The following is a 16,023-nucleotide window of genomic DNA, read 5'->3' as shown; positions in this document are numbered from 1 at the left end:
GAGGCCACCTCCAGCCAACACCAATGCACGAGACGGCTGGCTTTCTCCTTTAGGAGAGGGTCTTCTGCAGTCTCCAATGATACAGTTCTCTGATCTTTTTAAATGTCCACCTCTTTCAACGTCAGAACCCAAGCTGAGCGAGCATCCCCAGTGCCTCAGCTGCCTGCCATGGAGAATGATGCACCACCTGCTACTCTGTGTTCCCTATTATGTGCACACTACCCTGGGCTTTCTACTGAATCACATGCTCACTTATCCAGGTTTCTCTCTTCAAACACTGAAATGTCAAGCGGCCTTCTCTTTGGTCCCAGGGGCTCGGGCACTGCTGTTGTGGGGATACTGGGGTGGTGTCCAGCAGACAGTATGTTAGAAGCAGTATGCAGGCACAGGGAAGATAGCCAGCACCTGAGGTCTACCTGATCTGACCCATGACAACAAGGGGCAAAACCACAGAACATGAAGTTTGAGATCCAATATGGTGTAGGCTCAGTGACATTTGTACCTGAAGTCTTGGAATGCACAAGTCTGAAAACATCAGATCTATCTATCTGCCGACCTGCTAGCCTTACTTTTTAATCATATGCTTATATATCTAGATATTTTATATATTTTATATGCATTTCTATACAACAAAAAATTTCTAATGCAGATAGAAATCTACACTGTGAATTAAAATCTAAAATTTTTAAATCTCACTTTACTGAAATATATGTGCACATACATATATGTGTGTATACAACACTCACACAGACGTGTTTGATACAATCATACACACATACACATAAAATCACCCCATCTAAAGTAAAAATGTTTTACATGTAAAAATTATTTATACATACAAGACTGGGATGCAGGCCAGAGGAGCAGGATTGTGAGAAGATACATCAGAGACAGAGTGGGGAGCAGAACAGGAGAATCTACTGAAATCCACTGCTGAGGGGAGCAGCAGGGAGACAGGAGAGGTCTGCTGCATCATGTGGGTAAGTTCCCTGCCCGAGCTGTGGATGGAATTTGTGCTGTGTGTCTGGCAGTAGCGTGACAGCACTGAGACTAACCCCTGTGACACTAAGGAGGCCCTACAGTATAAATTACTTGAGAACAAGTTTTATGGACAGCCAGTGTCCTGCAAGCTGCAATGAGTGAGGAAAACAGAAGAAACTCAAGACAGTCAGACTGTCAAGACTTCCTAGTATAACAGCCAAAAACTATCAGCCCTTTAAACAAGGGGAAATGACCTCAAAACCCCACACGTGGGCCCTCCCTGGTGGCGCAGTGGGTTAAAGCACAGCACTAAGAAGCTAAAGCCACTTCCTCATGAGTTCGATTCCCGCCTGCCCCGGAGAAGATCCACAGGGCAAGGCAGACCTCTCCTGACCCGCCCACTGCTCCCCTCAGCAGTGTGCTTTGTCCATCTGCCTGTTCTGCTCCCTGCTCTGTCTCTGGTGAATCCTCTCACCCTCCACATCTCTGGCCTGTACCCCAGATCTGTATGAATAAATAAATCTTTAAAAAAAAAAAAACCCACACGTACTTAAGTGCCTTCCCTGCTCACAGTGAGGCATGCTAGGGTGGTGGCCCCTTGGCCCAGGGATGACTTACACCTAAATGTGGTCTCACGTGACACACGTGAGCAGCACACACACACAACACAGTGTACATACACAGGTCTGTGTGCATATATTCACACTCGCAGGTAAGGCCATGAAACTAAACTTATTTTCTGTGCTGTGAGCGTTGCCATTTCCAGAATAGTAACTCCAGGATCACCTGAACCTGCTTATCCTCAATAAAACTGCCTCTGATTAAATAAGAGACTTTTCCCAAACCCACTTGGGGAAATGACTTTAGAATGACACAGGAAAACCAGTTCATCCTCTAGACAAACTGCCTGGCAAAGAACACAAACATCAAGTTCCCTACAAGTGCCTAACACACATGCTTTTTTGTGTGTGTGTGTGTGTGTGTGTGTGTGTGTAAAATATTACTAGCCACCGTATAAAATAGTCAGCAGGAATGTCTCTCAGACCTTGAAGGCAACTTTGAGAAAACCAGCAACACACTGAGGGGCAAACCTCACCACACCAGAGGAGGTTAAATGTGTCCTTGAGGCAACAACCTTGAAGACAAGCATGAACACCTCACTTACTTAGATGTGTTCTAAGTGCAAGTGGTTACATTTGTTTGCTTTTAATGTCCCTCTTTAAATTCAAGATAACAGAGTACAGGGTGATATCAACCGCCAGATGAGTATTATTAACTGTAAATTCTATGGCAATTCAAGCACGGTCATAAATGCACATCGAAACAGTCCTGGGCGCCTTGCTTAACCCTGAGGTTGGAGGGTAATAGTGAGACCCCTACTTTGAGGGTTTCAGAGGCTTCCTACAGGCAGGCTGAGTGACACCCTAAAAAGTGCATGGCCGAAAAGGGGCAGGAAGAACATTCTAACTCAGGCACTTTGAGACCCTACAGAATGAAGGGAAGCAAACCAGGAGAGTTACAGCTCCCTAAGCTTTATTATAACATCCCAGTGGTTGAATGACTCATTACCAAATAAGAAATGGAAGAAAGCAATGCTATACTCAAGGAAAAGTGTTCCCAAAAAAGCCTGTTGTGCCACGCTGGTGTTGGCTCATACCCTTCAATCTGGCTGCCTGCTGGTTTCCATGGCTTGGATTTATCCTTTGGAAAAACAACCACTCCTCTGACGGATACCAAAACCACCCCACCACCTCTGCCCTGAAATCAGACAAGAAACACAAATTTGCCAGCTTCTAACTTAAGACAACCAGCTCATGGAAAGTAGAGAACGTGTCTTTCTGTGCATAGTACCAACCAGCAGCACCATGCTAGGTATTCCAGTAAGTGCTGAATTACAAGCAAATAATTAAAAACAAGTTAACACTGTCCATAAGCCCCCCCCCACCCCAAACCCCACACCCACCCAGAAGAGCTAAAGGCGAAAAGACTGGCAACACCAAGGAGTGGTTAAGGACATAGGATGACTGAAAATTTACACACTTCTGCAGAGAGTAAGACGGTACAACCACTTTGGAAAACAGTGGGGGCAGTTTCTAAAAACGACCAAGAATCCACAAATTAGTAATATATCCCAGAGAAACAGCACATATTCCCACAGAGAGGCTTCCATACAAATGGCTGCACCTCAGAGCAAAAGTACCTAATAGCACTGAATTGGACACCTAAAAATGGCTAAAATAAGTTTTATGTTGTGTATATATTTTTTTATCACAGCAAACAACGTTGAGATCATCTTTATTGATAAGTCACAAACTGGAAACAGCACAGTGTCCATCCACATTAGGAGGAACAATGCTGAGACACCATGACAACCAGGAACCTGATACTGTCAGCCGCTGCCTCACATCAGTGCAGTGACAAGCCCCACCACCTTCCCGGACATTCTGACCCATTCCTCCACCTGGATGACAGCTGAGACTAGCAACCTTCAAAGCAGTGAAAGGCTTTTGAAGGTGGAAGGCAGAGCTATAGGGACTCCAAACCCTCCCAACTTCCTAAGTAGGGGGAGTGGGGAGAGAAGCCTGTTGGGAGCAAAGGGAGGAGACAAGCGGCCATGAAGACTTTAAAAGTGCTGAAACACTTCAGGCCTGTCTCCTGCTGGACAATGGAAGATCAGACCTCCAGTTCCTGTGCTCTGGTCATTTCTGATTGCTGGCCCACCCCTTCATGTTCTAAGGGCACACCTCTGATCCCAGCACTCTGCCTCTGAGTGGGTGCTGCTCTCTTCACCATGAGTCCAGTCTGTGTTCTGCTTCTCACAGCTGGACTGGCCCCTTTTCCAAGCAGTCATCCAGGTTTACCTTGCTGAACAGGCCAGCTGCCCTCTTGTACCTGCAGCTTCTGCTTCTGTTGAGAAAGCCAGGGCTATGATCTCTCTCTCTCATTCTGTCTGTCTGAGACAAAGGTTTTCACACCTCCTGTAAATAAATTCTCTTGTTGTATCTCCCTGTATGTCTGCTTCAGAGTAAGATTGCTGGGAAGTGTGTAGGCGACCAAGTTGGTCATCCCCATTTCCCAGATTTGCTCAGTTTTAAAATGAGCAGTTATCTCTGGGGGCTGTATTATGACTGGCAATGAAGTATTAAGGAACTTTCTGGGGTGATAAAATGTTCTATAGTTTGAGTTCTATAGTTTCCAGCTTCATGCAGGAAATCCATGAAGCCATGCCCTGTGACTTCACCATAATTATGTCCTAGCAGTAAAAAGAGAAAAGAAAACCAAACAGGCAGGACATCCAGTCCCTCATCCACATTGAGCCCAGCGTTAACATTTTCTCTACCTGCCCTCTTCATCCCAATACTGTTACCATGAAAAAAAGAGCTCAGAATATAGCACCCCTCCCTACGCCGGTGTTGTAGGATAATACCCATTCAGGGGAACATAAATATTAACTGAAGTTTAAAATTCCACATAAATTTTATTCTTATTAGGTCCCCAAAAAAACATTTGACTTTGTAAAAAAGTTTATAATACTACACCACATGATGGTTTCCAAAACAATAGTCGAGTGTAATGGACAATGGCAGTTGACTGCTGACATAATTAATAACCAAATCTCCAGGAGTCTCATGGGAATTTTCAAAAAAGGTTCTCAATAAACTTTCAGATGCCTCATTGGGTTGAAATAAAATCTACTCAAATCAGTATTCTGGAGTATGAAAACAAATGTCACTTTGTAAGTATTCTAAACTATTCTAAACAGTAAATCAGCTAATAGAATCAGCCTACAGTAATAATCCCTTTCCTAATGTGTAATTATCTTCTTTATCTCCTTATAGCTCATTATCTAGGACAGCAGGCTCCAAAGTCAGGCACTCACTACTGACTGTTAACAGCCAACACCCCACATATAAGACAGCGGCAAGATGTACAAGTATTAAATATTTGCCTGTAAGTAACCAGCTTGTTTGACAGATCAGACTCAAGTTAACTAGAAAACTACACAAGTAGGGACGGTTGTTTCCGACCAGCAAGCCCACTTCCAAGGCTTCACCACAGAAGCTCCACCCTGAAAGAGTTTTCTTCCTTCCCCTCTCCTGTGTTTCCACTTCCCAACTATCCTTCCACTGAAGGAATGAATTAACTCACTCACTTGCGTTACCAGTTGGATGAGTATCAATGGGTGAAGTCACACGATTTCAATGGGTCTTTAACATACAGACACAGAGAGGTTCACAAACAGGCAGATACCAAGGTGTGCTCAGTGCTAAGGACAAAAGAGGAAACAGAAGGTCCTGGCCCTTTCATAGCTCAGGGTGAAGGAACAGAGGTGTGCATGACTCGAGAGGTTGATTCTTGAACAGAAGCATGCTGTGAGAACACAAACACAACACATTCTGCCAAGAAGGTGGGGGAGGAGAAGCTGCTTCCAGAAGCAGCCTCTGCACTTGAAGGGGTCACAGGAGCCAGGGGAAGGGCAGGGAGGGCCTCAGAGGCGGTGACAGACTCAAAGAATCAGTCTGAGCTATCTGGACCACAGGGTGTGGGTGCAGGTATGGGTAAGATAAGGCCACAGAGGCACTGGAGGGGGAGGGCGCGGCACTGTGATAGGGATGAAAGCCTCTAGGGAACAAGACTAGAGGCAGAGGTCAGTCCTGGGTTATTTTAGTAGAAGGGGGGCAAATGCACAGAGGCCTAACTAGCAGAACTTCTAGGACCTCTTCTGCTATTCTTGGTTTCTAGATCGTTCTTGCCCAACACTTCGTTTACTCTAGGTCTCAAACAATATCTCCAGCAGCGGTCTCTTCTCTCATCTCTTGATCCATATACTTAACTTGCTAATTTTTATCTCTTACTTGAAATCCCCAAGATCCTCAACATATCCAAAACCAAACACACTCTCTCACTCCAGAGCCTCCACATCCTGTGGCTCCTGTCTCTGCACATAGCATGCCTTCCACCCACCTGGACCAGCTGGAAGCCTGGGAGGCAACCTGAAAGCCTTCTCCCTCAACCCTGGTTCAATCCCTCATCATGGCCTCTGTGTCTGTGGAGCTCGCTGAGCACCAGTTACTCCTCTTCCCTGCCGGACCACACACATCCCACCGTCCAGACGGCCACAGCCACCTCCTGCCTACACTACTGCATGTGTCTGCTGTGTACCGTCTATGGCCGTCTCCATGCTCTCCCAGGGTGTTCTCAAGTGGCAATCACAGGTTTTAAATTTTTTAAGATTTTATACAAAACTGGGGTGTAGACCACAGGTGTGGGATGGGGGGCTGAGAGGAGAGTGGGAGGTTTCACTTGAGACAAGAGTGAGGCACAGAACAGGCAGATCCACTGAATACATGCCTGAGGGGAGCAGCCGGTGAGGCAGGAGAAGTCTGTTGTACCTGGCCGGGGATCGGATGCCCCATACAGTTTGTTTTTTAATTAACACTTATCAGCCTGCCTCATTCTTCCAAGCCCTCTACCCTTCATCAGGAGCTTCAAAAGTCCCTGCCAGTGCCACTCACCACTTGTTCACCAACACCCCATTCCTGATGGAGAGGGTGCACAATAAGTATCTGAGCCAAGGGAGTAAGAATTTTAAGAAACTGGAAGAGGCCAGCTCCGAACGGGGCTGAGGCTGACCATAGGAAGGACTGAATGGTGTCCACCTGCCTCGACCGAAAACACCTATAGGTGAGTTGTCCAGAACAACTTTGGTGGTGCTGTAGGAGCAGAAATTAAATGAAAATGGATTGAGGGTGTAACAGGTACAGGTTTCACGGACTCCGCCCCACTGGATGCTGGAACTCCAAATCTCATCAGTACCAAGGAGAAGCACGCAGGGACGTGAGGGCGGAGCTGAGCAGCCAGGTTGGGATAAAACCGGACATGTGGGCTCTTGGGGTCTCTTGGCCTGGTGGTTCGTGGCTGATCGTTTTGGCGCTCAATCGGTTTTCAGCGTGCTGGTGGCGTCCAAGTCAGCAGAACTGGTAGGACATCCTACTTAACCTGTGTTTCCCTCCCTCTTTCCCTGGGTTATTCCTTTACCTTTCTCCTTATAAAAAAAATCCATTATTTAACCTTTTGAGTGTGTCCATAATACGATTGAATCGTAAGCGCACGGGTGAAGACCCAAAGACAGGCAACCCAATTCACAATGTGAATTGGGTTGCCCTGTAACAAGGGGAGTAGAGAAAGTGGAAATAGAAGAGATAAAGTGACTTTCTTCTTCCACTAATTTGGATGGCAAGAAAGAGTCTAAAAGTCAGAAGGGAGCTTGAGGTTTGGGAAGGCCTGTTTCTTCGGCCTCAATGTTTGAAGACTTGGATGTGACAATGTGATAAAGAGCAGGGAGAAGAAATCGGCAAAGAGGCACACAATGGTCAGCCCTTGAGGCCCCAAGGATTGGGACCTGCAGGGACCAATAAAGAACTGATCTTCCACTAAGTCTGTGGGAAAAGAAAGGATGGTCTGGAGCCAGATGAGCTAAGGAGGTGGTGTGTCCTCTATGGTCTCCATGAAGGATATGTGAGCATCCTTCTGACACCTACGAAGTCCCTCTCCCGCTCTACTGTACAAAACACAGAACCAAGAACAGTGTGTGTACATGTGTGCGTGAGCACTCACGCACTGCACCATTACTGGAAACCAAGAATAATGTTTGATGTCTGCTAGTGCCCTGGAACTCTGCTTCACTCCGCCTCTCACTTGCCGACTGGGCGCCAAAAGGAAGAGGCTCCCAGCATGGTCTCTGAGACAGCTGGTGACAGTCCCCAATTCTGAGTTCAGCAGAGCAGCACTGGAGGCTTGACAGAGGTCTCATCCTGAGAATGGCCACCACTGTCCCTCCCCTTACCCTCTTCGCCAGAGAACTTAAAGCCTGGTGCAGCTGCTCTTGCACATTCCTTATTTAATAAAAGTCCCCAACTAACTCTTGGGGGTGATTTCAGGCATGGGCAAGAGGTCCATGATTTTCAGCAGGAAAATAAAGCAAAGGTTCTCTGTGGGGGTCAGCCAAGAGTTTGTCAGTTATTCATCAAAAAAAAAAAAAAGTTTTAAGAGAATACACATTGTAAGACAGTGAGAAAATGGTACGTGGAAAAGCTGCTGGCATTCAAATAAAATTTTAAATTCGTCCCTTGTCACTTTAAATGTGCTGCCACATAATGGAAGATGTGTTTGTTTTCAAAGAGGGAAACATCCAGAAACTTGTACTCATCACCTCCCTCCACTGTTATCAGGAAGAGCCTGAGGCTCTGTCCAGCTGGACTTGGGGTGGTGTAAACAACTTTGCTAAATTGCTTGGCAGAGCGCATCTGCATCAAACCATTACATTCTGGAATTCACTCTATTAAAATCATTAGCCAAGAGGAATTCACAGGCCACTATTTTCATGCAAAGCAGATATAAAATAAAAATCAAGAGTGCAACATATGGATGGTGCTTTCTCATTCATAACTTGAGCTGGTGCATAATGCTGGCTATTGTTCCAGGCCTTTGTTGCTCTCTAACAGCCATGTCTTTACAATGCACAGCATTGTCTGAATACTGGAACAATTTCAGCATTTTCTGTGTATCTAAAAGTCCCTGGATTAACATCCCAAAAATCTGGCAGTGCAACAAAGTTGACTTGTAACAAGTCTCAGTCTTTAAGCAAATTGCTTATTACTGCAGAACCAAAGTCACTGTATCTCCAGACCTGCCCCGCTTTGCAACCTCCTAAACCACAAATTCTTGCTAACACGTGACTTTCCATACTGTGAATGACATGGTGACTGAGATATGAAGTTCCAATCAAAGAGTTACCCCCATTTAATAAACAGGAGCAGCAGAGGAAGGAGAAGGAAGACTGGTCACCCACAGGTGTCCACTGCCAAGAGTCCCATACCCTCAGATCAGCTGGCTTCCTGTGGAAAAGATAACCTATTTGGCCATTTCCATTCCTTTGAAACATCTGAGGAACAAGGCACAAGAAAATATACAAGGTAAGTCCAACTAATTAGGGTGCCAAAATAAAGACAATACGCAGCTCCTCTGTTTAGAATTGCAGGCACAGTAGTAGTAAAGGTACAAAGAAAAGCAAGTTACAATCGTGATGTCCTTTCTTAGGGTTGGGCGGGATCTTGATCAGAGGAAAGATTTTAAAAGAGATGATTTGCTACTTCTTGACCTGGTGATGATTATAAGGTTGGGTTTTACTGTTGTTGTTTTTAACTGTAAACTGCATATCTTAGCCAAAAGCCAAGATCTGATAATTTTGTTATTCTAAAAAAGCAGGAAAGCATGTAACAAAAAAAAGCATATATTTGAAAACCCCCAAATGTGGTAGGTTCTCTCCATTTGTAAATTACATATATTTTAAGTAAGTTATATATATTTGCTTTAAGTAAAGGAAATCCATTTACAATTAAAATTATTTCATCCCCAAAAATGCCTTTAAAAAACCCACTTATCTGGCCCTCCCTGGTGTCACAATGGGTTAGAGCGCAGCACTAGGAAGCTAGCCACAGTTTCTTCAGCACCAGTTCAAACCACAACCAGTGAGGTGACCCACAGGACACAGCAGACCTCTCCTGTCACCTCACTGCTCCCCTCAGCAGTGTAGTTCCTCAATCTGCCTGTTCTGCTCCCCACTCCGTCCCTGGTGAACTCTCTCACCGCCCCTATACCTCTGGCCTGTACCCCAGTTCTGCATGCATAAATTTAAAAAAAAAACACATATCTTTATGTACTTTTATGTATAAATGGTATATTTGATAATAAAAAAAAAATGTTGAGACAGAGAGACACAGAGACACACCCACAGGGAGAGAGAGAGAGACCCAAAGAGCAGGGACATTCCTCAGCACAGTAAGGCCATTCCTTAAATGTTTAAGAGGATAAATACTGGCTGACAAAGGGCAGTACTGAATTTTCACTGATCATTTACTAAATATATTTCTGTTTGTTGCGGTTATGGACTTCTTTACAAACAAATGGGTGAAATGTGAAGAAGGGTTCAGAAAAAGCATTACCCAACAGCAACAAATGAAAACGAGCTTTAACAAAAAGGTTCTATTTTATTTAGGGCAAATAAATTATTTCAACTAGTAGAGATTCTCATTGCTAGGATTAAAATATATCCTCTAGGCCCTCCCTGGTAGTGCAGTGGGTTAAAGTACTGCACTAAGAAGCTAAAGCCACTTCAGTATGAGTTAGATCCCCACCCTGGAGTTGACCCACATGGCGGGGAAGACCTCTCCTGACCCACCCGCTACTCCCCTCAGCAATGGACTTTGTCAGTCGGCCTATTCTGCTCCCCACTCTGTCTCTGGTGAATCCTCTCACCACTCCTGTACCTCTGGCCTGTGCCCTAGTTCTGCATGAATGAATAATTTTTTTAATAATAAATACATTCTCTATATAATACACTGAAATTAAAGCAATCTACATGTTGTTTAAAAAAAAAAAGACAGCAAGATAACAAAGCAAAGTGATAAAAACAGTTCCTCAGAACTTAGCAAAACAGGCAATCTTCAGGAAAGGGGGGTGGAGGAGAGTGAAGAAAGTAAAATCATTCTCAGACTCTCCTTTGAGAAATGTCTGCAGTTAAGGCCTTGGGGCTGGGGAGGACTAATAGATGAGTTAGTTACAAATAGAAGACGATTCTCTTCTACCACAAACTGAGGTTCTGAGCGAGGCTACAATCTGCAAGGCAGCAATAGCAGCACCTATAAACAGCCAGTGACCAGTGCGAAGATACACGGTGGTAGGACAGAGCGGCCACAGTCAGTCCCTGGTAAATGCTGGTTCCCGAATCTGTGTACATGTTGACACGCTGAGTCTGGATCTACTTTCATCAGGCCAAATCCCCACTTTCTGACCATCCTCACAGTGGAGCAGAGCCAGGCTGTCCTGAGAGATTTTGAGCCTTCCCATGGGCTGAGGGGTGTTTGCTGTACCTTTGGGCATGGCCTGAAAAAACCTTCACAGCACCAAACCCCCAGGAACAGAAGGCCATACAAACAATAGAGAAGGGAAGGAGGAAGGAAGGAAGGAAGAGAATTCTGCCTTCCAAAACAAAGCCTAAAGGAGGCTCCAGGGGATGAACAGCCAAGTAAAACAATCCTTCCAGAAGAGGGCAGAGAAACCAGGATGGGGTAGCTCGGAGGAAATGGGGTATAATCACACCTTCCCTCCACAAACTGTGATTAGAAGAAACACAAACTGGCCAGGTTTTTCTCAGGAGAGCCTGGGCTCACCTGATGAATGGGGGAGGGTTAGATGAGGGGGGATATGTGTGTGAATGGGGGAGGGTTGGGGTGGGGAAGGGTATATATGTGAATGGAGGGAGGGGTCGGGTAGGAGAGGGTAAGTGTGTGAATGGAGGGAGGGGTGGGGGAGGGAGAGGGAGGGTATGTGTGTGAATGGGGGACAGGCTGGGGTGGAGGAGGGTATGTGTGTGAATGGGGGAGGGTGTGTGTGTGTGTGCGCACATGTGCACGCAAAGTAAACAGCGAAAGTAAAATTAATTTCTACAGCAAAACAATCGCAAGTATTCTACCTGAGAACACCCCCTGGACCAGGAGTGGGCACTGACATGAGGGCTGAGCACCAGGGGCTGGTGGCGCAGGGCTCTATGGCCTCTTCACCTTAATAGGACCCAAACTCTGAAGTTTCCTGATGCCTCTGAGCTCATTAGCCAAAGAAGGATAAAACATCAAACTGCTGCTGCTGGTGAGACTGGCAGAAAACAAAAGCTGTCACCCCTATCCTTAGCAGGGTCTCACTCAGCACACCAACTCTCATGCGTACTTTCCTTTCAATTCCAGAAAGTTAATTTAAGTGTCACCTGTGATAAAAACAAGGGCTACTTATGCTCTAAAACAGTGAGTAGCTCCGAAATTTGAGGAACTCAGCAGACTCTTAAGCTTTAGACAAACATAATATGCAATTTATTCTTACTTTCTCCCAATATAAATCACACTATTAAGTTAAAAGGGGGGGGGAATTCTTCTACCAAATTACACACTAATGATTCTTAACCCATAATTAACTTATCACTAACAGCAGCTTAAAGCCACAGCCCACCAGGAACACATTTATTAGGACCTAAGTTTTCAGCAGCAGGTAATTATGTAAATACAACTGTCAGCCATCTTGACCAAAGTCACTGGGCTGGCCAGTTCCTTGCCTCCTGGGGGAAGGATTGCTGTGAGGTGGCATCAACAAGGGGCCTCCAACTCAATGCCTTGCCAGGTGCCCAGCCTTGAGGAGAGCCAAGGAGGCAGATCACCCCGGGCACTGTTACCCTATCCTGCCCGAGAGGCTGAACCAGAAACTGACTTGTACGTCAGAGACCCAGGACGGCCTGTGTGGGCATTTAATCCAAGGTGTTACCCTTGTTCAGGGGCCATGAGGGTCCCTGAGATGTAGCATGATCCCTAAGGTCAAGAAGTTAATAATTAGTCAAGGAGTCAAGGCAGAAAATAACTCTGGAGGCAGAATGGCACAGAAGAATAGGGCTGGTAGAAGACACTTGATTTCCCCCTGAAATCCAGTTCTGCCACAAACTTTCTGAATCAAGTTAAGCAAACAACTTGCCTCCCTGGGCCTCAGTTTCCTTGGCCAAAACAAAGTTAACGTATTAGATGATGTCTAGGCCCCTCTGCAGTAATTAGATAATTAGAGAACACAAGACAGTATGTAATTAGTGCTAAATTACACAGCAGCCAACTGCAGCTGCCAATGGAGAGCGCTGGGGTCCCAGAGTCAGCCACTCTGAGCCCAGCCAGCTCGGCCAGGCCCTGCCTTCAGAAAGCTTCCAGATGGAGTGCTGTCTTTTCTGGGGATCACAGGGATCTCTGATTAAGGGCTGGAGTTAAGGTGTTAATGCATGTGGAGGCAGGCTGGGCTTCAGGTGCGCACAATTCGAACATTGATTTGGGCATTAAGCTGGTGAACAGCAATGAGCCACAGTGATATACATCAAGAGAAGCAGGGTTCTGCTGGTTTGCTCACCACCGATGAAGCAGTTCCAGAAGGTAGCCAAAGTGAGGTTCTTCTTGCTCTGTGCCAACCTCCTCCTCCTCTGACCCCAAGAGGACCCCATCTCAAACTGACTTGTAGTTAATATTTTCTTTCCTATTTTGCTTGCCAGCCACTAGGCACCAGAGAACCTGGTCACCAAGCAGAACCTGGTCACCACACAACCCAGACCCAAGCCCACTCAAAAAGTGACACTGTAAGAAGACCTTGTGCGCTACAAGGTTATTGTCTTAAAAACCCCGTCGGCGCCTGAGTTGCTGGGGAGGTAAGAGGGGTGGGCGCACACGGGCTGTTGAGGAGCAGGGTTTTGTCTAAGGAGTACAGTATAGCTGAATGGGGTATTAACACTAACTTGCAGTCAACATCTTAATTTTTAAAATTCAGAAAATTAACCTGTCCCTTACTTGTAAGAGGTGTCACACTGGCCTGTGCCTGGAGTGAAATCAAAAGCTGCCTACCAACTGTACATTCCACTTTCCAGATAACTGCTCTGGAATGCCAGGGAGCTGGGAGGGGGTTTGGGGGCGGGGCAACCAAGAGGAATATTCTATTCCATATTCAAATACTCCAAGTGCCAGATTTTTATAAGAAAAGAACAATAGCTGTTCCAACTTTTCTTATTCCCCATTCACTCCCAAAAATCCCATCTACGATTTATATTCTTCAAAACACCCTTCTGAGTTCAGAGCAGATGTGTGTATTGTTTACCCCAAGAAAACCACTGGGACATAAACAATCCACTATAAACACCACTCAAATTTTGCTGTGCTTTTCTTCATTTCCTGTGTATTTATTTTGGTGTTAAAATAATGTTAACTTTCATCATAAGGAAAATAGCAGCAGATGTTTAAGCCAAACAGACTACAGCATCTCATCCTCCCTCTACTCAACTTTCAAAACCAAAGTTTCTCTCTCCCAAGCAAGGAGGGGGGGCTGGAAGGTGGCTCTCAGGTCTCACAGCAACAAATCACCCAGGGCTGCTTCTCCTAAGCTTTTCCTCACTAACACCAAAAGGTGACGTGAATAATGAACGCAGCCTCATCTCCTAAATGCCTATATTCCTCTTAGGCTGATCACTATGTTTTGCTTTGTTTTGAAAATACTGTTTTGAAAATACTTGATGACAAAAACCACCCAACAGGAACTTGTCTTGAAGGTTTTGAACGTCTCACCCATCGAAAATAAAGTTTTGAAAAAACAACTGTATACTAATTTCACAGGAAACAAGCCAGCCACTTCCGTAGCCTGTATTCAGAAGTATGCCTCTTAAATGAGTGTGTGCAGAAGCTGAATGTCCTTAGCAGCAGATTCAAAGAAAGCACAAAACCAAAGTCTCCCAACTAGAACAAACTGGAGTAAAAAAAAAATCTATTTTGAACTTTAATGATGAGATCCTTATCCAGAGAGTGAAATAAGAAACACGAATGAATTTTTTCCGCTTCCTTTAAGAATAAAGAGTAAGTTTCGAACTGGTTAGGAAGGTGGGGTTCACACGCAAAACAAGTGTTTCAGCTAACGCGCCCAAGTTTTTTCGGTGTTTTCTTTTCCAAAACAAATGCTCATTTGACGACAGGAGAAAACTTGGAAACTGCTTCTGCTGAATCAGAAAGGAGATGGCTCCCCGATTTGTAAGTGGTTACAACAAGAAACACTCCTTCTGCCAAGCCCAATTCCCTCGGAGCAGCTCTGGCCACTGAAACTCAGGCCATTGCCACTACTTCGAATCGCACGTAGATAATGTTTCAACAGATCCAGAAATTGCTCCTTCCCTGCTGCTCCTACCAGGGCAGCTGGAAACACTACCAGGAAGCCCTAAGAGGCCTCGTGGCTTAAGGAGGTAATAAACAACAAGAATCTGGAGCCTTTTTTCTTTCTAACTTAGCTTTCTGGTTGGCTGTTATGAAATCACTTTCCACAGAGACCGGAGTGTGAAGGGAATATCCTTCACTGTCAGAACTTGCTCGAGCTGCACAGGAAGTGGGAAGTCAGACAAAGAGCCGGCCTGTGCCGGGTGACATGGGTGCCCTTCCAGGCTCCCAAACCGAACAGAAAAATCCCTCATTGTTTGGGACAATCACTCCCGAAAGCAACGAATCACTGTAACTTTTTGTTCCCCTTAACACGAAAACCCAAGGCACTGGTAGGCGCCAACAGATACTGTGGATGGTGTGTGCTCAAGTATCAAAGCTCCCTTTGCCTTACACACTTAAACACACACACACACACACGTTTAACTTTTACTTGAGTCCAAAAAGTCTTTCCTCTAAAGGAAACAGCAACAAACCTACAGGAAATACATTTTAAGGAGCTGAAAATATAAGTTACTGCGTTACAAACACAAAGTAAACTTGTAGCAGTTTGGATTTCACCACCTCCCCCACCAGGTTTTCCCACTGTAGCCCCTGAGGGCTACTTAGCTACACACAACAAACTCTGTACGGAAAACAGCAGCTAACAACGCCGGCCCCCCAAACACCCTCGCGTCCCGAGGAAGGGCCCGGGCCCTCGGGAGGAGTGGCCTTCGCGAGAGCCGGGGCCGCCGCGGAGCAGGGGCCTCTACCTTCGTAGCACAGAATGCCGATGTTGTTGTTCATCTTGTCCAGGTACTGGTAGTTCAACAGGTCCATCTTCATCAACAGCATTTATCGGGCTCGCACAGAAAACCAGCTCGGTGCTTTCGCCCCAAAAGAGTACTTTTCAAGAATCAATTATTGCTGAGTAGCTCCTGGCTCTTCTCTTAAACTTGACAAAGAGGCCCGGCCTCGAGTGAGCAAAACAAAGTTAAAAAAAAGAAGAAGAAGAAAAAGAAAAAAACGCACACACACAAAAGATGGAGCGGACACCGAACCCCTCTGGGGCTCGCTTGTGGACGGGGACGGGCCGGGTCCTCGAGCGAGCGCTTGAAGAGCGAAGTGGCTTCAGGAGCGGGCACCGGCGGCTCCCCGAGGCAGGCGGGGCGAGCGAGCGCGGCGCCCGCGGCACATCCCAGCACAAAGCCGCGCGCTCACAGCCCGCTGCGAGCCC

The 16,023-nt window shown here is 45.9% G+C and overlaps 1 protein-coding gene across 2 annotated transcripts in view; it reads right to left on the bottom strand.

The window, feature by feature from the left end:
* The window catches only part of VGLL4 (vestigial-like family member 4), a 113,074-nt gene that overhangs the window by 42,104 nt on the left and 54,947 nt on the right, over positions 1-16,023 (bottom strand). Inside the window, exon 1 of one of the 2 annotated variants that reach the window (XM_012732131.1) lies at positions 15,560-15,994. The exons of the other annotated variant lie outside the window; for it this stretch is intronic. Coding sequence (XP_012587585.1) covers positions 15,560-15,641 — 82 coding nt within the window. The 5' untranslated portion in view covers positions 15,642-15,994. Of the gene's footprint in view, positions 1-15,559; positions 15,995-16,023 lie in introns of those variants that run through there. 2 annotated transcript variants of the gene reach the window in all.

This window comes from Condylura cristata, unplaced genomic scaffold, assembly GCF_000260355.1.
Source record: "Condylura cristata isolate star-nosed mole 26May11 unplaced genomic scaffold, ConCri1.0 scaffold00033, whole genome shotgun sequence".
NCBI lineage: Eukaryota > Metazoa > Chordata > Mammalia > Eulipotyphla > Talpidae > Condylura > Condylura cristata.
Note: the sequence above shows the minus strand (reverse complement) of the source record. Positions and strands in the feature narration are given on the sequence as shown.